Consider the following 23,954-nt stretch of genomic DNA (forward strand, 5'->3'; position numbering starts at 1 on the left):
AAAATCCCCCTGCCCCAAATCCCCCTGCCCCAAATCCCCCTCCCCAAAATCCCCCTGCCCAAAACCCTCCCCAAAATCTCCCCAAAATCCCCCTCCCCAAAATCCCCCCCAAAATCCTCCTTCCCAAATCCTTCTCCTCTAAATCCCCCTGCCCCAAATCCCCCTCCCCAAAATCCCCCTCCCCAAAATCCCCCCTAAAATACCCCTGCCCCAAAATCCCCCCCAAAATCCCCCTCCCCAAAATCCCCCCAAAATCCCCCTCCCCAAAATCCCCCCAAAAATCCTCCTTCCCAAATCCTTCTCCTCTAAATCCCCCTGCCCAAATTCCCCCCCAAAATCCCCCTCCCCAAAATCCCCCTGCCCCAAATCCCCCTCCCCAAAATCCCCCTCCCCAAACCAAGCCAAGGGGACCAAACCTGCTGCTCTGAAGTGCCAGCCCTGCAGGGATGGAGCCAGGGTGACCCCGAATTTCCCTTTTTTCCCTTTTTTTCCCTTTTTTTCCCTTTTTTTCCCTTTTTTCCCTTTTTTTCCCTTTTTTTCCCTTTTTTCCCTTTTTCCCCCCAGATTTCCCCATCCCCAAGCCCAACATCGTGTCCCGGCTGGAGCCCGAGGAGGAGCTGGGGGTCCCCGACCCCAACGACTCCAAGGAGTGGGAGATCCTCAGGGTGGCCCCTGCAGGTGAGCTGGGACCCCTCCCCTCACCTGGGGGTCCCTTCTCCTTATCCCCCACACCCATTTCCCCCATTTCTCCCAATTTCACCCCATTTTTCCCCATTATTTCCCCAAATTCTTCCCAATTTCCCCCATTATTCCTCCCAGTTCCCCAAATCCCCCAATTTTCCCAATTCCCCCATAATTTCCCCCACAATTCCCCCATTGTTTTTCCCCAAATTTTCCCAATTCCCCCATTATTTCCCCCATAATTCCCCCATTATTCCCCCATTATCCTCCCATAATTCCCCCCAAATTTTCCCAATTCCCCCATTATTTCCCCCATTATTCCCCCATTATATTTCCCCAAATTTTCTTAATTCCCCCATTATTTCCCCATTACTTTTCCCCAAATTTTCCCAATTCTCCCATAATTTCTCCCATTATTTTTCCCCAATTCCCCCATAATTCCCCCACAATTCCCCCATTATTTTTCCCCAAATTTTCCCAATTCCCCCATAAATTTCCCCAATTATTTCCCACAGTATCCCCCCATAATTCCCCCCAAATTCTCCCAATTCCCCCACTATTTCCCCCAATATTTTTCCCCAATTCCCCCATAATTTCCCCCACAATTCCCCCATTATTTTTCCCCAAATTTTCCCAATTCCCCCATAATTTCCCCCATTATTTCCCCATTAATTCCCCCCCAAATTTTCTTAATTCCCCCCACAATTTCTCCATTATTTTTCCCCAAATTTTCCCAATTCCCCCATAAATTTCCCCGATAATTTCCCCCATCATCCCCCCCTAATTCCCCCCAATTTTCCCAATTCCCCCATCATTTCCCCCATAAATTTCCCCAATTATTTCCCCATTATCACCCCATAATTCCCCCCAAATTTTCCCAATTCCCCCATTATTCCCCCCATTATTTTTCCCCAATTCCCCACAATTCCCCCACAATTCCCCCATAATTCCCCCAAATTTTCCCAATTCCCCCATAATTTCCCCCATAATTTCCCCCATTATATTTCCCCAAATTTTCCCAATTCCCCCATAAATTTCCCCCATAATTTCCCCCATCATCCCCCATAATTCCCCCCAATTTTCCCAATTCCCCCATAATTTCCCCCATAAATTTCCCCAATTATTTCCCCATTATCACCCCATAATTCCCCCCAAATTTTCCCAATTTCCCCACAATTCCCCCCAATATTTTTCCCCAATTCCCCCATAATTCCCCCACAATTCCCCATTATTTTCCCCAAATTTTCCCAATTCTCCCATTATTTCCCCCATTATTCCCCCATTATATTTCCCCAAATTTTCTTAATTCCCCCATAAATTTCCCCAATTATTTCCCCATCATCCCCCCATAATTCCCCCCAGTTTTTCCCAATTCCCCCACAATTCCCCCATAATTTCCGCCATCATCCCCCCATAATTCCCCCCAATTTTCCCAATTCCCCCACTATTCCCCCCTAATTTTCCCCAATTTTCCCAATTCCCCCGTAATTCCCCCCAAATTTTCCCAAATCCCCCCTAATTCCCCCCAAATTTCCCAAATCCCCCCTAATTCCCCCCATTTTCTCCCCCCAGACGACTCCGCCCCCCCCAGCGACCAGGAGGACCCCGAGGACGCCCCCCAGCCCGCCCCTCCCCCCACGCTGGACTCCCTCCTCCTCCTCCCCTCCCCCTCCCCCCCTCCCCCCCTCCCCCCGCCCTCCCCTCCCCACCCCCCCGCGGGGCGTGGCTCCCGCCGTGGGCGTGGCCGGCGCGGCTGTGGGCGGAGCCAGCCGCCCCGCCCTCCCCCAAGCCCTTCACCTGCCTGGCGTGCGGGAAAGGTTTCACGCGCAGCTCCAACCGCAACGCTCACCTGGCCACGCACCTGGGCCAGCGCCCGCACACCTGCGGCCACTGCGGGCGGGGCTTCGGCCACGCCCCCCAGCTGGCGCGTCACCTGCGGCTGCACCAGGTGAGCCAGCGGCGCTTCGGGTGTGGCCAGTGTGGGCGGAGCTTCGGCCGGAGCGCCAACCTCAGCGCTCACCTGAGGGCGCACCTGGGCGAGCGGCCCTACACCTGCAGCGAGTGTGGGCGGGGCTTCAGCTATAGCTCCGCCTTCCTCAAGCACCGCCGCGCCCACGGGCTGCAGGACGAGGAGGAGGAGGAGGGGAGGAAGAGGAGGAGGAAGAAGGGCACACCTGGGCTCACCTGTGCGCCCGGGCACACCTGCGGGGCGGGGTTTGCGGAGGGCCACGCCCTGCTGGCGCACCTGCACGGGCACGCTGCGGACACGCCCCTCACCTGTGCCACGCCTGACGTGTGCGCCACGCCCCTCACCTGTGCCACGCCCTACACCTGCGGGGATTGTGGGAAGGGCTTCGGGGGAAGCTCCGCCCTCATCCGGCACCAGCGGCTGCACCTGGGCTAGGAGGAACCGGAACCGGAACCGGAACCGGAACCGGGATCAGGAAAATTCTGGAACCGGAACCAGGACTGGAACCGGAACCGGGATCAGGAAAATTCCGGAACCGGAACCAGGACTGGAACCGGAACCGGGATCAGGAAAATTCCAGAACCGGAACCGGAACCGGGATCAGGAAAATTCCGGAACTGGAACCGGGACTGGAACTGGAACCGGAACCGGGACCAGAACCGAGACTGGGAAAGAGCCAAAACCAGGACTAGAACTGGAACCGGAACCGGGACTGGAACTGGAACCACTACTGGAACTGGAACCGGGATCAGGAAAATTCTGGAACTGGAACCAGCACTGGAACTGGAACCGGACCAGGACCAGGACAGGGAAATTCTGGAACTGGAGCCAGGAGTGGAACTGGGACCAGAACCAGGACTGGGAAAGAGCCAAAACCAGGACTGGAACCTGGAACTGAACCAGGATGCTGACTGGAACCGGAACCGGGACTGGATCTGGGACTGGGACCAGAAAAACTCTGGAACCAGGACCAGGACTGGGACTGGGAAGAACCAGAACCAGGACTGGGACTGGGACCGGAACCGGGACTGGGACTGGGAGCCCTCTGGAACCAGGACACTTCCAGAGCCGGAACTGGGACCAGGAACCTTCCAGAGCCCTCCAGAACCGGGACCATTCCAGAACTGGAGCCCTCCGGAACCGGAACCCCCAGAACCAGAACCGAGACCCCCCCAGAGCCGCTGGGGCAGGAGGGGAGAGGACTCACGGGGACCCTCCCGTGCCCAGGGGTCTTTGGGGGAACCCCGGGAATCCATTCCAGACCTTTGGGAATCCATTCCGGACCCCGGGAATCCATTCCGGACCCCGGGAATCCATTCCAGACCTTTGGGAATCCATTCCGGACCCCAGAATCCATTCCGGACCCCGGGAATCCATTCCGGACCCCAGAATCCATTCCAGACCTTTGGGAATCCATTCCGGACCTTTGGGAATCCGTTCCTGACCCTGGGAATCCATTCCGGACCCCAGAATCCATTCCTGAGCCCCAAAATCCATTCCTAACCACAGGAATCCATTCCGGACCTTTGGAAATCCGTTCCGGACCTTTGGGAATCCATTCCTGACGCCCCAAATCCATCCTGGACCCCCCAAACCCATTCCTGACGCCCCAAATCCATTCCAGACTTTTGGGAATCCATCCCGGACCCCCCAAATCCACTCCTGACCCCTGGGAATCCATTCCTGAGCCCCCAAAATCCACCCCGGACCTTCGGGTGACCCCCAAACCCCCTCCCCCCCCCCGAGAGGGTCGGGACCCCTCCGGTGTCACCGCGGGGGGGACAGAGGGGGCGAAATGTCCCTGGGGGGGCTCCCCCCGCCCCTCCCCCTCCGTGCCCGCCGCCCGTGCCATCCCTGCCCCTCCCCCACCCCCCCCCCCCAAAACAATTCGCGATTTTGGGGGGGAGGGGTCGCGAGTGGGGGTGGGGGGGGATGGGAACAGCGCCCAAACCCCGCGCTCCCCTCCCCCACTCCCACCCCATCCCCCCCCAAACGGAACCGGGCAGGATTCGGGGGTGGTGGGGGAGGGGCCGGCGAGCTGGGGGAGAGGGAGGGGAATTGGGGGGGGGGGGTCTCCCCTCCCCCTCCCCCTTTTTTCCCCTTCCTCCCCGCAGCCCCCGGGGGTTGAACTTCCTGGGTCAGCGCCGCCGCCGCCTCCATTGTCCGCGCGGCCGCGGCGGCGCCGGCAGCGGGGGCGGCCCCGGGGGTCGCGGGACCCCCCCCGGCACCGAGCGGGGGTCGCGGGACCCCCCCCGGGTCCGCTCCGGGCTGGGGGAGGGGGCGGCGATGTCGCCGAAACGCTGCCGGGGTGGGGGAGGGGGCTGGGTGACCCCCGCGGGGGGGGGAGGGGCAGGCGGGGGGGGGGAGGGGCAGGGGGGGGAGGAAGAGGAAGGAGACGGTGGCGGTGAGGAGGGGGGCGGGGGGCGCCGAGCACCCCAACATCTGCGTGGAGTGCGGGCAGAGCTTCGCCCGCAGCGCCGCGCTGGCCCGGCACCGGAGTGACCACCGGAGTGACCATCGGGGTGACCCACGGGGTGACCACAGGAGTGACCACCAGAGTGACCACCTGAGTGACAACTGGAGTGACCCACGGGGTGACAACCGCAGTGACCACCAGAGTGACCACAGGAGTGACCCACGGGGTGACCACCCGAGTGACCATCGGAGTGACCCAAGGAGTGACCACCCGAGTGACAACCGGAGTGACCGCGGGAGTGACCACCGGGGTGACCACCGGAGTGACCACCCGAGTGACCATCGGAGTGACCACCCGAGTGACCACAGCAGTGACCACTTGAGTGACCACCTGAGTGACCACCGGAGTGACCACCCGAGTGACCGCAGGAGTGACCATCGGAGTGACCACAGCACTGACCACCGGAGTGACCCACGGGGTGACCATCGGAGTGACCACAGGAGTGACCATCGGAGTGACCACAGCACTGACCACCGGAGTGACCCACGGGGTGACCATCGGAGTGACCACAGGAGTGACCCACGGGGTGACAACCGGAGTGACCACCGGAGTGACCCACGGGGTGACCACCCGAGTGACCACCGGAGTGACCACCGGGGTGACCACAGGAGTGACCCACGGGGTGACCACAGGAGTGACCACCCGAGTGACCCAAGGAGTGACCCACGGGGTGACCACCGGAGTGACCGCGGGAGTGACCACCCGAGTGACCACCGGAGTGACCGTCGGAGTGACCACAGCACTGACCATGGCACCGTCCTGGCCCGGCACAGGAGTGACCACCTGAGTGACCACCGGAGTGACCTACGGGGTGACCACCGGAGTGACCACAGCACTGACCTCAGCACTGACCATGGCACCGTCCTGGCCAGGCACAGGAGTGACCACCGGAGTGACCATCGGAGTGACCACCCAAGTGACCTCAGCACTGACCGCGGCTCCGGACACCACGCTGACCACTGGAGTGACCTCAGCCCTGACCACAGCAGCGCTCAGCCCGGCCGCTCCGGACAGACGGACACCGGTCACGGTCAGCAGGACGGCTCAGGGCACGGGAGTGACCAGGGCAGAGGTCAGCGGGGCGGCCACGGACGGAGGAGTGACCACGGCTCCGGCCAGCCGGACATTGATGGGAATGGCCAGAGGGTCGTCCGTGGCAGTGGTCAGCGGGCTCGTGGCCGTGGTCACCGAGGTGGCTCCGGCCAGCCGGACATCGATGGCGATGACCAAAGAGCCACCCCCAGAGGCGGTCAGCAGCAGGGAGGCCCCGATGACCACCCCGATGACGGCCCCGATGACCGCCCCGATGACCACTCGGACTCCCACCCCCTCAGCAGTGACCCCTCCACTGACCACTGTCCCCTCACCTGCCCGGACTGCGGCCAAACCGCTCTGAGCTCCCACCTGCGGCGGCACCGCCGCGCCCACGCCGCGCTGACCGACACCTGCGGTCACTCTCCGGCCGCGCTGACCGACACCTGCCATGGCCGTGGTCACTCTGCGGGCACCCTGACTGACACCTGCTGTGGCCGTGGTCACTCTCCAGCCACCCTGACCAACACCTGCTGTGGCCGTGGTCACTCTCCAGCTACACTGACCAACACCCGTGGTCACTCTCTGGGGACCCTGACCGACACCCGTGGTCACTCTCCGACCACGGTGACCGACACTGGCCGTGGCCACTCTCCAGCCACCCTGACCAACACCTGCCATGGCCGTGGTCACTCTCCAGCTACACTGACCAACACTGGCCGTGGTCACTCTCCAGCCACCCTGACCAACACCTGCTGTGGCCGTGGTCACTCTCCAGCTACACTGACCGACACCCGTGGCCACTCTCCGGCCACCCTGACCAACACTGGCCGTGGTCACTCTCCGGGCACGTTGACCGACACCCGTGGTCACTCTCCGGCCGCGCCGGGCCCTGCCCGCCCCAAGCCGCCCAAGTCCCGTCCCCGTCGGCGCCGCTCTGGCCCCGCTGACCGCTCTGGCCCCGCTGACCGCTCTGGCCCCGCTGACCGCGCTGGCGCCGGGCCGGGCCGGCCGAGCCCTCTGGGCATCCCCAACACGTGCGGGGAGTGCTGGCAGAGCTTCAGCCAGAGCTCGGACCTGGTGAAGCACCTGCGCATCCACACGGGCGAGAAGCCGTACGCCTGCGGGCACTGCGGCAAGCGCTTCAACGTCAGCTCCAACCTGATCCGGCACCGCCGCATCCACACCGGCGAGCGCCCCTACGGCTGCGCCGACTGCGGCAAGAGCTTCACCGACAAGTCCACGCTGACGCAGCACCGGCGCACGCACACCGGGGAGCGGCCGTACGCCTGCGGGCTCTGCGGCAAGAGCTTCAGCCGCAGCTCGCACCACAAGCGCCACCAGCGCACCCATACTGGGAGCACTGGGAGCACTGGGGCGCTGCCGCGGGGCTGGGGGTTCCCCAGCCAGGCTTGCTGAGGGGAGCATTAAAGAGATTTGGAATAATGGGGGTTTGTTCAGGGTGTTTTGGTGTCTTGGTCTCAGCCCAAATCCCAGGCCCAGTCCTGGTCCCAGTCCCAATCCCAGTCCCAGTCTTGATCCCAGTCCCAGCCCAGTTCTGGTCCCAGTCCCAATCTTGATCCCAGGGCCATCATCTTGAAGTCAGTCCCAATCCCAGTCCCAGTCCTGATCCCAATCCTGGTCCCAGTCCCAGTTCTGGTCCCAGTCCCAATCTTGGTTCCAGTGCCACCATCTTGATCCCAGCCCAAATCCCAGTTCTGATCCCAATCCTGGTCCCAGTCCAAATCCCAGTCCCAATCCTGGTCCCAGTCCCAATGTTGGTCCCAGTTCCAATCTTGATCCCAGCCCAAATCCCAGTTCTGATCCCAATCCTGGTCCCAGTCCCAATATTGGTCCCAGTCCCAATCCCGGTCTCAATCTTGGTCTCAGTCCCAGCCCAGTTCTGGTCCCAGTCCCAATCTTGATCCCAGTTCCAATCTTGATCCCAGCCCAAATCCCCATCCCAGCCCAAGTCCCAGTCCCAGTCCCAGCCCTGACCCATACTGGGAGCACTGGGAGCGCTGGGGCGCTGCCGCGGGGCTGGGGGTTCCCCAGCCAGGCTTGCTGAGGGGAGCATTAAAGAGATTTGGAATAATGGGGGTTTTTTTCAGGGTGTTTTGGTGTCTTGGTCTCAGCCCAAATCCCAGGCCCAGTCTTGGTCCCAGTCCCAATCCTGGTCCCAGTCCCAATCTTGGTCCCAGTCCAAATCCCAGGCCCAGTCTTGGTCTCAGTCCCAATCCTGGTCCCAGTCCCAATCTTGATCCCAGCCCAAATCCCAGTTCTGATCCCAATCCTGGTCCCAGTCCAAATCCCAGGCCCAGTCTTGGTCTCAGTCCCAGCCCAGTTCTGGTCCCAGTCCCAATCTCGGTTCCAGTGCCACCATCTTTAAGTCAGTCCCGATCCCAGTCCCAGTCCCGATCCCATCCCAGTCCCAAATCCCAGTCCCAGTCCTGGTCCCAGTCTCGATCCCAGTCCCGATCCCAGTCCCGGTCCCGGTCCCGGTCCCAGTTCCAATCCCAGTCCCAGTCCTGGTCCCAGTCTCGATCCCAGTCCCAGTCCCGGTCCCGGTCCCAGTTCCAATCCCAGTCCCATCCCAATCCCAGTTCCGATCCCAGCCCAGTCCCATCCCAATCCCAGTCCAATCCCAATCCCAGTTCCGATCCCATCCCAGTTCCGATCCCATCCCAGTTCCGGTCCCAGTCCCAGATCCCAGTCCCGATCCCAATCCCAGTTCCGATCCCAGCCCAGTCCCATCCCAATCCCGGTCCCGATCCCATCCCAGTTCTGATCCCAACCCCCAACACCCCCAGTGCCCCAAATCGGAGCCCCCCCCCCACCAAACCCCTCCCCACAATTCCCAGAGCCCCTCCCCCAATGATGACATCATCCCTGCCTCGATGACGTCACAGTGATGTCACAGCACCCCACGATTTTGGGGGGGATTTTGGGGGGGTTTATTAAAAGCTGGGGGGGCCCCGAGCGGGGCCGGGAGGGAAATTTGGCAAAATCCACGCCCCACCCCCCCCCCCCCCAAATAAATACACAGCATCGAGGGGGCGGGGCTTGGCCGCAGCAGCCAATCAGCGCTGGCCACGCCCAGCCACGCCCTGGCCGTGGGGCAGTCTCGGCTGTGGGGTCACTCCGGGCCCCACTCGGGGTCAGTCCAGGCCACACCTGGGGGTCAGTCCAGGCCACACCTGGGGGTCAGTGCAGGCCACACCTGGGGGTCACTCCGGGCCCCACTTGGGGGTCAGCTGTGGCCTCAGCTGGGGGTCAGGCCAGGCCCCACCCAGGCGTCAGTTTGTCCCCACTTAGGGGTCAGTTTGTCCCCACTTAGGGGTCAGTTTGTCCCCACTTAGGGGTCAGTTTGTCCCCACTGAGGGGTCAGTTTGTCCCCACTTAGGGGTCAGTTTGTCCCCCCTCAGGGGTCACTTTGGGCCCCGCTTGGGGGTCAGTCCAGGCCCCACTTAGGGGTCAGTCCCTGCCCCCCTCAGGGGTCAGTCCAGGCCACACTTCAGGGTCAGTCCAGGCCCCACTTGAGGGTCACTTTGGGCCCCACTTAGGGGTCAGTCTGTCCCCCCTCAGGGGTCACTTTGGGCCCCGCTTGGGGGTCAGTCCAGGCCCCACTCAGGGGTCAGTTTGTCCCCACTCAGGGGTCAGTCTGTCCCCACTTGGGGGTCAGTCCCTGCCCCACTGCCAGGTCCACCCTGGGGCTGCAGGGCCGGGGGTCACTGCGGCGTGGGGCGCTGGGGGTCACTCTGGGGGTCACTCTGGGTCACTGCCGGACACCGGGGGGCACTCCAGGGGTCTGGGGGGCGCTGGGGGTCACTCTGGGTCACCGCCGGACGCTGTGGGTCACTCTGGGTGGCCGTGGGGCTGTGGCGGTCACTCTGGGTGGTCGTGTGGTTGTGGTGGTCACTCTGTGGGTCACTCTGGGGGTCGCTCCAGGTGGCCGTGGGGCTGTGGCGGTCACTCCAGGGGTCGCTCTGGGTGGCCGTGGGGCTGTGGCGGTCACTCTGGGGGTCACTCTGGGTGGCCGTGGGGCTGAGGTGGTCACTCTGGGGGTCACTCTGGGTGGCCATGGGGCTGTGGTGGCCACTCTGTGGGTCACTCAGGGCCGTGTGGTTGTGTTGGTCACTCCAGGGGTCACTCAGGGCCGTGGGGCTGTGGCGATCACTCTGGAGGTCACTCCTTGGGTCACTGCAGTGGTTACTTGGGGTGGCCGTGGGGCTGCGTGGGTCACTCCTTGGGTCACTGCGGTGGTCACCCTTTGGGTCACTCCATGGGTCACTCCATGGGTCACTCCGTGGGTCACTCCGTGGGTCACCCCGTGGGTCACTCCGTGGGTCACCCCATGGGTCACTCCGTGGGTCACTCCGTGGGTCACCCCGTGGGTCACCCCTTGGGTCACCCCGTGGGTCACTCCGTGGGTCACGCCGTGGGTCACTCCGTGGGTCACTCCGTGGGTCACTCGGTGGGTTACCCCGTGGGTCACCCCGGGGGTCACTCCGTGGGTCACCCCTTGAGTCACTCCGGGGGTCACTCCTTTGGTCACCCCTTGAGTCACTCCGTGGGTCACCCCGTGGGTCACTCCGTGGGTCACTCTGTGGGTCACTCCGTGGGTCACCCCTTGGGTCACCCCGTGGGTCACTCCGTGGGTCACTCCGTGGGTCACTCCATGGGTCACTCCTTGGGTCACTCCATTGGTCACCCCGTGGGTCACCCCGTGGGTCACTCCGTGGGTCACCCCGTGGGTCACCCCGTGGGTCACTCCGTGGGTCACTCCGTGGGTCACTCCGTGGGTCACGCCGTGGGTCACCGGGCGTGGCCCGAGGCCGCAGCTCGGCCGACAGGGCCTCGAAGGCGTCCAGCATGGCGGCGCGGACGCGCTCGGTCAGCGCGGGGACGTCGGCCGGGCCCAGCCCCCGCGTGGGCAGCGGCGGCAGCACCTGGATCACGCACTGCCCTGGGGGCAGGGGAGGGGGCTGCCCCACGGATCCCCCAGACCCACAGCGAGACCCCAGACCCACGGATCCCCCAGACCCACGGATCCCCCGCCATGGCTGCCCCACCGCCGGACCCCAGACCCACAGCGAGACCCCAGACCCACAGATCCCCCAGACCCACGGATCCCCCCCATGGCTGCCCCACGGATCCCCCAGACCCACAGCGAGACCCCAGACCCACGGATCCCCCCCATGGCTGCCCCACGGATCCCCCAGAGCCACGGCGAGACCCCAGACCCACAGCGAGACCCCAGACCCACAGGCAGCCCCCAGCCCCCAGTGTCCCCCAGCCCCACAGGCAGCCCCCAGCCCCACAGGAAGCCCCCAGCCCCCAGTGTCCCCCAGCCCCACAGGCAGCCCCCAGCCCCACAGGCAGCCCCCGGCCCCACAGGCAGCCCCCAGCCCCACAGGCAGCCCCCAGTCCCCAGTGTCCCCCAGCCCCACAGGCAGCCCCCAGCCCCTGGTGTCCCCCAGCCCCACAGGCAGCCCCCAGCCCCACAGGCAGCCCCCAGCCCCCAGTGTCCCCCAGCCCACAGTGTCCCCCAGCCCCACAGGCAGCCCCCAGCCCCCAGTGTCCCCCAGCCCCATATGAAGCCCCCAGCCCCCAGTGTCCCCCAGCCCCATATGAAGCCCCCAGCCCCACAGGCAGCCCCCAGCCCCACATGCAGCCCCCAGCCCCACAGGCAGCCCCCAGCCCCCAGTGTCCCCCAGCCCCCAGTGTCCCCCAGCCCCACAGGAAGCCCCCAGCCCCACAGGCAGCCCCCAGCCCCCCAGTGCCCCCCAGCCCCATATGAAGCCCCCAGCCCCACAGGCAGCCCCCAGCCCCACAGGCAGCCCCCAGCCCCACAGGAAGCCCCCAGCCCCATATGAAGCCCCCAGCCCCCAGTGTCCCCCAGCCCCACATGCAGCCCCCAGCCCCACATGCAGCCCCCAGCCCCACAGGCAGCCCCCAGCCCCACAGGAAGCCCCCAGCCCTTGGTGTCCCCCAGCCCCACAGGCAGCCCCCAGCCCCACAGGAAGCCCCCAGCCCCACAGGCAGCCCCCAGCCCCACATGCAGCCCCCAGCCCCCAGTGTCCCCCAGCCCCATATGAAGCCCCCAGCCCCACAGGAAGCCCCCAGCCCCCAGTGTCCCCCAGCCCCACACAAAGCCCCCAGCCCCACAGGCAGCCCCCAGCCCACAGTGTCCCCCAGCCCCACAGGCAGCCCCCAGCCCCCAGTGTCCCCCAGCCCCACAGGCAGCCCCCAACCCCCGGTGCCCCCCAGCCCCACAGGCAGCCCCCAGCCCCACAGGAAGCCCCCAGTTCCCAGTGTCCCCCAGCCCCCAGTGTCCCCCAGCCCCACAGGCAGCCCCCAGCCCCACAGGCAGCCCCCAGCCCCATATGAAGCCCCCAGCCCCACAGGCAGCCCCGGCCCTCACCGGCGGTGAACCTGCGCTCCCGTTTGCTGTAGAAGTGCTGGTAGGACGAGATGACGATGGGGACGACGGGGACCTGGGGGGCACCACGGGCTCGGGGGGGGCTCCTCCTGCCCCACAGCTGCCCCACAACCGCCCCACAGCCACCCCATAACTGCCCCAGAGCCACTCTATAACCGCCCCACAGCCACCCCATAACTGCCCCACAGCCACCCCATAACTGCCCCACAGCCACCCCATAATTGCCTCAGAGCCACCCCATAACTGCCCCATAGCCACCCTACAACTGCCCCAAAACCAGCTCCTAAGTGCCCTACAAGTGCCCCATAACTGCCCCATAGCCACCCCACAGCCCCCACACCCACCCTTTAAAACCCCAAACCACCCCATAGCGCCCCACACCCGCCCTACAGCCACCCCACAGCCCCCCTATAAAACCCCAAACCACCCCATAGCGCCCCACACCTGCCCCACACCCACCCCACAGCCCCCATCCCCACCCCACAGCGCCCCCCATAAAACCCCAAACCACCCCAGAGCCCCCCATCCCCACCCATAGCGCCCCACAGTCACCCCACACCCACCCCACAGCCCCCACAGCCCCCCTATAAAACCCCAAACCACCCCACAGCGCCCCACATCTGCCCCACAGCCCCCATCCCCACCCCACACCCGCCCCACAGCCCCCACCCCACCCCACAGTGCCCCCCATAAAACCCCAAACCACCCCAGAGCCCCCCATCCCCACCCATAGTGCCCCACAGCCCCCACCCCGCCCCACAGCCCCCACCCCACCCCACAGCGCCCCACACCCACCCCACACCCGCCCCACAGCCCCCACCCCACCCCACAGCACCCCACACCCACCCCACAACCGCCCCACAGCCACCCCACACCCACCCCACAGCCCCCACCCCACCCCACACCCACCCCACACCCGCCCCATAGCCCCGCACACCCGCCCCACAGCCCCCCCATAAAACCCCAAACCACCCCACAGCCCCCACCCCACCCCACACCCACCCCATCCCCACCCCACACCCGCCCCATAGCCCCGCACACCCGCCCCACAGCCCCCACCCCACTCCACAGCCCCCACCCCGCCCCCCAGCCCCCACCCCACCCCACCCCGCCCCCCAGCCCCACCCCGCCCCCCAGCTCCCCCCCGCCCCCCAGCGCCCCCAGCCCCCCAGCCCCCCAGCCCCCCCCCCCCCCCCCCGCCCCCCAGCCCCCCCCCCGCCCCCCAGCGCCCCCCAGCCCCCCGTACCTGGGCCTGCACGGCCAGGTGGAAGGCGCCGCGCTTGAAGGGCAGCATGGAGCCGCTGTGGTTGCGCGTGCCCTCGGGGAACACCCACACCCGCACCTGGGGGCGGCTCGGCTGTGGGGCTGCCCCAGGGCTGCCCCAGGGCTGCCCCACAGCTGCCCCACAGCTGCCCCAGAGCTGCCCCATAACTGCCCCAGAGCCACCCCACCACTGTCCCACAACCATCCCATAACTGCTCCATAGCCATCCCATAACTGCCCGAGAGCCACCCCAGAGCTGCCCCAGAGCCACCCCAGAGCTGCCCCATAACTGCCCGAGAGCCACCCCAGAGCTGCCCCACAGCTGCCCCAGAGCTGCCCCAGAGCTGCCCCAGAGCCACCCCCACAACTGCCCCATAACTGCCCCAGAGCCACCCCAGAGCTGCCCCATAACCATCCCATAACTGCCCCATAACCATCCCATAACTGCCCCAGAGCTGCCCCATAGCGACCCAACCACTGCCCCAGAGCCACCCGTAACTGCCCCATAACCATCCCATAACTGCCCCATAACCATCCCATAACTGCCCCACAGCCACCCCACCACTGTCCCATAGCCACCTGTAACTGCCCCAGAGCCACCCAACAACTGCCCCACAACTGCCCCATAGCCACCCAATAACCGCCCCATAGCACCCCATAACCACCCCTAACCGCCCCACAACCACCCCATAACCACCCCCTAACCTCCCCACAACCACCCCATAACCACCCCTAACTGCCCCATAGCACCCCTTAACCACCCCACAGCACCCCATAACCACCCCATAACCACCCCTAACCTCCCCACAACCACCCCATAACACCCCATAGCACCCCATAACCACCCCTAACCTCCCCACAACCACCCCATAGCCACTCCATAGCACCCCATAACCACCCCATAACCGCCCCATAGCACCCCATAACCACCCCATAGCACCCCATAGCGCCCCATAGCACCCCATAACCACCCCATAGCACCCCATAGCACCCCATAACCGCCCCATAGCACCCCATAACCGCCCCATAGCCCCCCCAACTGACGTCCTGGCTGAGCATGGTGTGCGCAGCCTCGGCCATGACGCTGATGGCAGCCCTGGTTCTGCCAGCCCCATAGCACCCCATAACCGCCCCATAGCACCCCACAGCACCCCATAACCGCCCCATAGCCCCCCCTAACTGACGTCCTGGCTGAGCATGGTGTGTGCAGCCTCGGCCATGACGCTGATGGCAGCCCTGGTTCTGCCAGCCCCATAGCACCCCATAACCGCCCCATAGCACCCCATAGCACCCCATAACCGCCCCATAGCACCCCATAACCACCCCATAACCGCCCCATAGCACCCCATAGCACCCCATAGCACCCCATAACCGCCCCATAGCACCCCATAACCGCCCCATAGCACCCCATAGCACCCCATAACCACCCCATAGCGCCCCATAGCACCCCATAACCGCCCCATAGCACCCCATAGCAACCCATAACGGCCCCATAGCACCCCATAGCACCCCATAACCACCCCATAGCACCCCATAGCACCCCATAACCGCCCCATAGCACCCCATAACCGCCCCATAGCACCCCACAGCACCCCATAACCGCCCCACAGCACCCCATAACACCCCATAGCACCCCATAGCACCCCATAGCACCCCATAACCGCCCCATAGCACCCCATAACCACCCCATAGCACCCCATAAACACCCCATAGCACCCCATAGCCACCCCATAACCGCCCCATAGCCCCCCCCCAACTGACGTCCTGGCTGAGCATGGTGTGTGCAGCCTCGGCCATGACGCTGATGGCAGCCCTGGTTCTGCCAGCCCCATAGCACCCCATAACCACCCCATAGCACCCCATAACCGCCCCATAGCACCCCATAACCGCCCCATAGCCCCCCCAACTGACGTCCTGGCTGAGCATGGTGTGCGCAGCCTCGGCCATGACGCTGATGGCGTCGTGCGTTCTCTTGCGGTCGATGAAGATGATGCCCCCGAGCCAGCAGACCACGCCCACGGCGCCCATGTAGAGCAGCTCGCGCTTGGCGATGGGGACGCAGCGGTCTGGGAGCACCTCCATCATCCCTGGGGGTTATGGGGTACATGTGGGGTCTGTGGGGTGCCCCACACCTGCCCCACACCCGCCCCATAGCCCCCCATGTAGAGCAGCTCGCGCTTGGCGATGGGGACGCAGCGGTCTGGGAGCACCTCCATCATCCCTGGGGGTTATGGGGCAGGTGTGGGGTCTGTGGGGTGCCCTACACCTGCCCCATAGCCCCCCACAGCCGTCCCATAGCCCCCCATGTAGAGCAGCTCGCGCTTGGCGATGGGGACGCAGCGGTCTGGGAGCACCTCCATCATCCCTGGGGGTTATGGGGCAGGTGTGGGGCAGGTGTGGGGGGTTATGGGGTACATGAGGGGCAGGTTTGGGGTCTGTGGGGTGCCCTACACCCGCCCCACACCCGCCCCACAGCCCCCCATGTAGAGCAGCTCGCGCTTGGCGATGGGGACACAGCGGTCTGGGAGCACCTCCATCATCCCTGGGGGTTATGGGGCAGGTTTGGGGTCTGTGGGGTCTGTGGGGTGCCCTACACCTGCCCCACAGCCCCCCACAGCCCCCCATGTAGAGCAGCTCGCGCTTGGCGATGGGCACGCAGCGGTCTGGGAGCACCTCCATCATCCCTGGGGGTTATGGGGCAGGTGTGGGGTCTGTGGGGTGCCCTACACCCGCCCCATAGCCCCCCACACCCGCCCCATAGCCCCCCATGTAGAGCAGCTCGCGCTTGGCGATGGGCACGCAGCGGTCTGGGAGCACCTCCATCATCCCTGGGGGTTATGGGGCAGGTGTGGGGGGTTATGGGGTACATGTGGGGCAGGTGTGGGGGGTTATGGGGTACACGTGGGGCAGGTGTGGGGTCTGTGGGGTACACGTGGGGTCTGTGGGGTTATGGGGCACATTTGGGGTGTGTGGGGCTGGGGGGAGTTTGGGGTTCTATGGGGCAGCCATTGGTCAGGGATCTGTGGGGTCAGGGACCTATGGGGATCTATGGGGCAGGGATCTGTGGGGCAGGATCTATGAGGATCTATGGGGTCAGGGCTCTATGGGGTCAGGATCTATGGGATCAGGGATCTATGGGGCAAGGATCTATGGGGTCAGGATCTATGGGGCAGGGATCTATGGGTCAAGGATCTATAGGATCAGGATCTATGGGGCAGGGCCGTACCCAGCAGCGAGCTCTGGTGGTTGCTGACCACCACGTAGGGCTGGGAACGGTCACTCTGTGGGGTCAGGGATCTATGGGGCAGGGATCTATGGGTCAGGGATCTATGGGGCAGGGATGTGTGGGGCAGGGCCGTACCCAGCAGGTCCAGCGAGCTCTGGTGGTTGCTGACCACCACGTAGGGCTGGGAACGGTCGCTCTGTGGGGTCAGGGATCTATGGGGCAGGGACCTATGGGATCAGGGATCTATGGGGTCAGGATCTATGGGGCAGGGCTGTGTGGGGCAGGGCCGTACCCAGCAGGTCCAGCGAGCTCTGGTGGTTGCTGACCACCACGTAGGGCTGGGAACGGTCGCTCTGTGGGGTCAGGGCTCTATGGGATCAGGATCTATGGGGTCAGGATCTATGGGGTCAGGATCTATGGGGCAGGGATCTATGGGGCAGGGCCGTACCCAGCAGGTCCAGCGAGCTCTGGTGGTTGCTGACCACCACGTAGGGCTGGGAACGGTCACTCTGTGGGGTCAGGGCTCTATGGGATCAGGATCTATGGGGCAGGGATCTATGGGGCAGGGATCTATGGGGCAGGGATCTGTGGGGCAGGGCCGTACCCAGCAGGTCCAGCGAGCTCTGGTGGTTGCTGACCACCACGTAGGGCTGGGAACGGTCACTCTGTGGGGTCAGGGCTCTATGGGTCAGGGATCTATGGGGCAGGGATCTATGGGGCAGGGATCTATGGGATCAGGATCTATGGGGCAGGGATGTGTGGGGCAGGGCCGTACCCAGCAGGTCCAGCGAGCTCTGGTGGTTGCTGACCACCACGTAGGGCTGGGAACGGTCGCTCTGTGGGGTCAGGGATCTGTGGGGCAGGGATCTATGGGGCAGGGATCTGTGGGGTCAGGGATCTATAGGATCAGGATCTATGGGGCAGGGATCTATGGGGCAGGGATCTATAGGATCAGGATCTGTGGGGCAGGGCCGTACCCAGCAGGTCCAGCGAGCTCTGGTGGTTGCTGACCACCACGTAGGGCTGCCGTGGGGGGAAGTGCTGCGCCCCCCGGACCACCATGCGGATCCCGTAGAGCCTCTTGACGTGCTGCATCAGCCCCCGGATGATCCTGGGGGGCACACGGGGGGCTCAGCCCCACAGCGACCCCAAACACCCCATAGAAACCCCAAATAACCCATAGAAACCACAAATACCCCACAGGAACCCCAAATACCCCATAGAAACCCCAAATACCCCATAGAAACCCCAAATACCCCATAGAAACCCCAAACACCCCACAGGGACCCCAAATACCCCATAGAAACCCCAAATACCCCATAGAAACCCCAAACACCCCATAGAAACCCCAAACACCCCATAGAAACCCCAAATACCCCATAGAAACCCCAAATACCCCATAGAAACCCCAAATACCCCACAGGGACACTAAATCCCCCATAGAAACCCCAAATACCCCATAGAAACCCCAAATACCCCACAGCAACCCCAAATACCCCATAGAAACCCCAAATACCCCACAGGGACCCCAAACACCCCACAAGGACCCCAAATACCCCACAGAAACCCCAAATACCCCCGAGATCACCCCAAACCCCCCCAAACTGACCCAAAACTGACCCAAAACCCCCCAAACTGACCCAAAACCCCCCGAAATCCCCCCAAAACCCCTCCTCACTTCATGTTCTCCACGTCCCTGCCCCTCAGAGCACACAGGGGGATGGCCAGCAGGGCCAGCAACCCCAAAACCACCCCAAAACTGACCCAAATCCCCAATAATTGACCCCAAACTGACCCAAAACCCCCCGAAATCCCCCCAAGACCCCTCCTCACTTCATGTTCTCCACGTCCCTGCCCCTCAGAGCGCACAGGGGGATGGCCAGCAGGGCCAGCAGCAGGATCCAGCCGTTGTAGAAGCCCCAATCCCCCCGAGATCACCTCAAATCCCCCCGAAATGCCCCCAAAACCCCCCAAAATCCCCCCAAAACCCCTCCTCACTTCATGTTCTCCACGTCCCTGCCCCGGAGGGCGCACAGGGGGATGGCCAGCAGGGCCAGCAGCCCCAAAACCACCCCAAAACTGACCCAAATCCCCCCCAAACTGACCCAAAACCCCCCAAACTGACCCAAAACCCCCTGAAATCCCCCCAAAACCCCTCCTCACTTCATGTTCTCCACGTCCCTGCCCCGGAGGGCGCAGAGGGGGATGGCCAGCAGGGCCAGCAGCCCCAAAACCACCCCAAACTGACCCAAAACCCCCCGAAATCCCCCCAAGACCCCCTCTCACTTCATGTTCTCCACGTCCCTGCCCCGGAGGGCGCAGAGGGGGATGGCCAGCAGGGCCAGCAGCAGGATCCAGCCGTTGTAGAAGCCCATCTTGCAGAAGAAGCGGAAGGAGCCGCAGCGCTCGTAGAGCAGCGGCAGCAGCAGCAGCGCCAGGGCCAGCGCCGCCGTGCCCACCGTCACCTCCATGGCGCCTGGAGACCCAAAAAGGCACAAATTTAACCTAAAATGTCTCCTCTGTGAGCCCTGGGGTCAGGCACCCCAAAAATCCTCGGGGTTTGGGGGCAGAAATGCAAAAAAATCCCATTAAAAAATTCAAATTTTCGCCCCGCCGTCACCTCCATGGCGCCTGGGAGACCCAAAAAATCCCAAATTTAACCTAAATTAATTTAAGGGAATCCTGAATTGTCTCCTCTGTGAGCCCTGGGGTCAGGCACCCCAAAAATCCTCGGGGTTTGGGGGCAGAAATGCAAAAAAAATCACGAAAAAATTCAAATTTTCGCCCCGCCGTCACCTCCATGGCGCCTGGGAGACCCAAAAAGTCACAAATTTAACCTAAATTAATTTAAGGGAATCCTGAATTGTCTCCTCTGTGAGCCCTGGGGTCAGGCACCCCAAAAATCCCCGGGGTTTGGGGGCAGAAATGCAAAAAAATCACGAAAAAATTCAAATTTTCTCTCTGCCGTCACCTCCATGGTGCCTGGGTGACCCAAAAAATCCCAAATTTAACCTAAATTAATTTAAGGGAATCCTGAATTGTCTCCTCTGTGAGCCCTGGGGTCAGGCACCCCAAAAATCCTCGGGGTTTGGGGGCAGAAATGCCAAAAAAACACCATGAAAAAATTCAAATTTTCGCCCCGCCGTCACCTCCATGGCGCCTGGGAGACCCAAAAAATCCCAAATTTAACCTAAATTAATTTAAGGGAATCCTGAATTGTCTCCTCTGTGAGCCCTGGGGTCAGGCACCCCAAAAATCCCCGGAGTTTGGGGGCAGAAATGCCAAAAAAATCACAAAAAAATTCAAATTTTCGCCCCGCCGTCACCTCCATGGCGCCTGGAGACCCAAAAAATCCAAAATTTAACCTAAATTAATTTAGAGGAATCCTGAATTGTCTCCTCTGTGAGCCCTGGGGTCAGGCACCCCAAAAATCCTCGGGGTTTGGGGGCAGAAATGCAAAAAAAACACAAAAAAATTCAAATTTTCGCCCCGCCGTCACCTCCATGGCGCCTGGGAGACCCAAAAAGTCACAAATTTAACCTAAATTAATTTAAGGGAATCTTGAATTGTCTCCTCTGTGAGCCCTGGGGTCAGGCACCCCAAAAATCCTCGGGGTTTGGGGGCAGAAATGCCAAAAAAAATCACAAAAAAATTCAAATTTTCTCTCTGCCGTCACCTCCGTGGCGCCTGGGAGACCCAAAAAATCCCAAATTTAACCTAAATTAATTTAGGGGAATCCTGAATTGTCTCCTCTGTGAACCTTGGGGTCAGGCACCCCAAAAATTCCTCGGGGTTTGGGGGCAGAAATGCAAAAAAAATCACGAAAAAATTCAAATTTTCGCCCTGCCGTCACCTCCATGGCGCCTGGAGACCCAAAAAGTCATAAATTTAACCTAAAATGTCTCCTCTGTGAGCCCTGGGGTCGGGCACCCCAAAAATCCTCGGGGTTTGGGGGCAGAAATGCAAAAAAATCACGAAAAATTCAAATTTTCGCCCCACCGTCACCTCCGTGGCGCCTGGGAGACCCAAAAAATCCCAAATTTAACCTAAATTAATTTAGGGGAACCCTGAATTGTCTCCTCTGTGAGCCCTGGGGTCAGGCACCCCAAAAATCCTCGGGGTTTGGGGGCAGAAATGCAAAAAAATCACAAAAAAATTCAAATTTTCGCCCCGCCGTCACCTCCATGACGCCTGGGAGACCCAAAAAGTCACAAATTTAACCTAAATTAATTTAGGGGAATCCTGAACTGTCTCCTCTGTGAGCCCTGGGGTCAGGCACCCCAAAAATCCTCGGGGTTTGGGGGCAGAAATGCAAAAAAAATCACAAAAAAATTCAAATTTTCGCCCCGCCGTCACCTCCATGGCGCCTGGGAGACCCAAAAAATCCCAAATTTAACCAAAAAGTAATTTAAGGGAACCCTGAATTGTCTCCTCTGTGAGCCCTGGGGTCAGGCACCCCAAAAAATCCTCGGGGTTTGGGGGCAGAAATGCAAAAAAATCACGAAAAAATTCAAATTTTCTCTCTGCCGTCACCTCCATGGGCGCCTGGGAGACCCAAAAAGTCACAAATTTAACCTAAATTGTCTCCTCTGTGAGCCCTGGGGTCGGGGCACCCCAAAAAATCCCCGGGGTTTGGGGGCAGAAATGCAAAAAAATCACACAAAAAAAATTCAAATTTTCTCTCTGCCTGTCACCTCCGTGGGCGCCTGGGAGACCCAAAAAAATCCCAAATTTAACCTAAATTAATTTAAGGGAATCCTGAATTGTCTCCTCTGTGAGCCCTGGGGTCAGGCACCCCAAAAATCCTCGGGGTTGGGGGCAGAAAATGCCAAAAAAACACCATGAAAAAATTAAATTCTGCCCCAAAATTGCACTTTGGGGACATTAAATTGTTCCCTGTGGAGTCCTGGGGTCAGACACCCACAAAAAGACTGAAATTCACCCCAAAAATTACACTTGGGGATCCTAAACTGGCCCCCAAACCTTCCCTGGGGACCCCCCCGAAATCCCCTTAATACCCCAAAATACCCCCATTCTTCACCCCAAAATCTCCTCAGAACCTCCCAAATTCCCCTCAGGATCCCTCAATATGCCCAATTCTAATCCCAAATTTCACTCAGAACCCCCCAAATTCTGTCAGGAGCCCCTAAATCTCCCTCAGAACACCCCCAAAATCCCTAAAATTTCCCCATTTCCACCGCCAAATTCTCCATTTCTTCACCGCCAAAATCCCCTCAGAACTCCAAAAAACCCCACTCAGGACCCTCCCAAAAATCGTCAATTTTCACCTCAATTTCCACATTTCTACCCCAAAATCCACTCAGAACTCTAAAACCCCCCTCAGGATTCCCAAAATTGTCAATTTTCACCTCAATTTCCCCATTTCTACCCCAAAATCCCCTCAGAACTCCCCAAATCCCCTCAGAACTTCCCGAATCCCCCATTTTTCACCCCAGAAATTCCCCATTTCCACCCCCAAATCCCCTCAGAATTCCAAAAACCCCCTCAGGACCCCCAAAATCGCCAATTTTCACCTCAATTTCCCCATTTCTACCCCAAAATCCCCTCAGAAACTCCCCAAATCCCCTCAGAACTTCCCGAATTCCCCATTTCCACCCCAAATTCCCATTTTCACCCCAAATTCCCCATTTTCACCCCAAAATCCCCTCAGAACTCCAAAAATCCCCTCAGGACCCCCAAAATCGCCAATTTTCACCCCAAATTCCCCCATTTCTACCCCAAAATCCCCTCAGAACTCTAAACAACCCCCCTCAGGATCCCAAAATCGTCAATTTTCACCTCAATTTCCCCATTTCTACCCCAAAATCCCCTCAGAACTCCCCAAATCCCCTCAGGACACCCCGAATCCCCCATTTCCACCCCAAATTCCCCATTTCCACCACAAATTCCCCATTTTCACCCCAAAATCCCCTCAGAACTCAAAAAAAACCCCTCAGGATCCCCAAAATCGTCATTTTTCACCCCAAATTCCCCATTTCTACCTCAAAATCCCCATTTCCACCCCAAAATCCCCTCAGAACTCCAAAAACCCCTCAGGACCCCCAAAATCGCCAATTTTCACCTCAATTTCCCCATTTCTACCCCAAAATCCCCTCAGAACTCCCCAGATCCTCTCAAGACCCCCCGAATCCCCTCAGGACCCCCCCGAATCCCCAATTTTCACCCCAAATCCCCCATTTTCACCCCAAATTCCCCATTTCTACCCCAAAATCCCCTCAGAACGTTCCAAAATCCCTCAATCCCCTCAGGCTCCCCAAATTCCCTCAGAACTTCCCGAATCCCTCAGGACCCTGCAAATCCCCCATTTTCACCCCCAATTCCCCATTTCCACCCCGAAATCCCCTCAGAACCCCCAAAAATCTCTCAAATCCCCTCAGCTTCCCCAAAATCCCTCAGGTTCCCCAAATGCCCTCAGAATTCCCCAAATCCCCTCAGGACCCCCCCGAATCGCCCATTTTCACCCCAAATTCCCCATTTCCACCCCGAAATCCCCTCAGAACCCCCAAAAATCTCTCAAATCCCCTCAGGCTCCCCAAATTCCCCTCACGGGCCCCACCCCGGCCCCGCCCTCCCCTCAGGGCTCGCCGGGCCCAACCGGGCGGGACCGGGCGGGGGCATCCCCGGCCCGGAAGGGCCTCGAGCCTTCCCCAGGACGCCGCGGGACCAGCGAGGAGCCCCGGGAACCCCTCGGAGCCCCGAAATCCCCTCAGGACCCCCCGGATCCCCTCAGGCCCCGCCGGTACCGGGAGGGCGGCGGGCTGCGGCGGCGGCGCGGGCCCGTCCCGCCGCCGGAAAACACGTCGCTGATTGACAGGCGCGCTCGGCCATCGCCGCCTCAAACAGC

The 23,954-nt window shown here is 61.5% G+C and overlaps 3 protein-coding genes across 7 annotated transcripts; 2 read left to right on the top strand and 1 right to left on the bottom strand.

Moving 5' to 3' along the window:
• Nucleotides 1-2,374: 2,374 nt before the first annotated feature.
• On the top strand, nucleotides 2,375-4,183 carry LOC132322977 (zinc finger protein 239-like; the record flags this gene model as incomplete). Its single annotated transcript, XM_059837748.1, has 1 exon — nucleotides 2,375-4,183. A coding segment is annotated over one exon (711 nt), but the record flags the coding sequence as incomplete, so codon positions are not given.
• Nucleotides 4,184-4,936: 753 nt separating this feature from the next.
• LOC132322973 (hornerin-like) lies at nucleotides 4,937-8,255 on the top strand. Its single transcript, XM_059837741.1, has 3 exons — nucleotides 4,937-4,958; nucleotides 5,017-6,604; nucleotides 6,689-8,255. The coding sequence occupies exons 1-3, from the start codon at nucleotides 4,937-4,939 to the stop codon at nucleotides 7,575-7,577; spliced, it is 2,499 nt and encodes an 832-aa protein (XP_059693724.1). The 3' UTR covers nucleotides 7,578-8,255.
• Nucleotides 8,256-9,886: 1,631 nt separating this feature from the next.
• LOC132322974 (clumping factor B-like) lies at nucleotides 9,887-20,886 on the bottom strand. 5 transcript variants are annotated; one of them, XM_059837743.1, is made up of 7 exons: nucleotides 19,376-20,880; nucleotides 18,067-18,200; nucleotides 15,775-15,950; nucleotides 13,847-13,942; nucleotides 12,583-12,655; nucleotides 10,107-11,124; nucleotides 9,887-10,052 (listed from the first exon to the last, which is right to left on the bottom strand). In XM_059837743.1, exons 1-7 carry the CDS (start codon nucleotides 19,558-19,560, stop codon nucleotides 9,887-9,889), a joined length of 1,848 nt encoding a protein of 615 aa, XP_059693726.1. In that variant the 5' UTR covers nucleotides 19,561-20,880. The 5 variants fall into 5 exon arrangements, with proteins under 5 accessions (XP_059693726.1, XP_059693725.1, XP_059693728.1 ...); XM_059837742.1 differs by having other exon boundaries at nucleotides 9,887-11,124; XM_059837745.1 differs by lacking the exon at nucleotides 19,376-20,880 and adding an exon at nucleotides 18,768-18,822 and having other exon boundaries at nucleotides 9,887-11,124.
• Nucleotides 20,887-23,954: the final 3,068 nt, after the last annotated feature.

This window comes from Haemorhous mexicanus, unplaced genomic scaffold (genome assembly GCF_027477595.1).
Source record: "Haemorhous mexicanus isolate bHaeMex1 unplaced genomic scaffold, bHaeMex1.pri scaffold_228_ctg1, whole genome shotgun sequence".
Classification (NCBI taxonomy): domain Eukaryota; kingdom Metazoa; phylum Chordata; class Aves; order Passeriformes; family Fringillidae; genus Haemorhous; species Haemorhous mexicanus.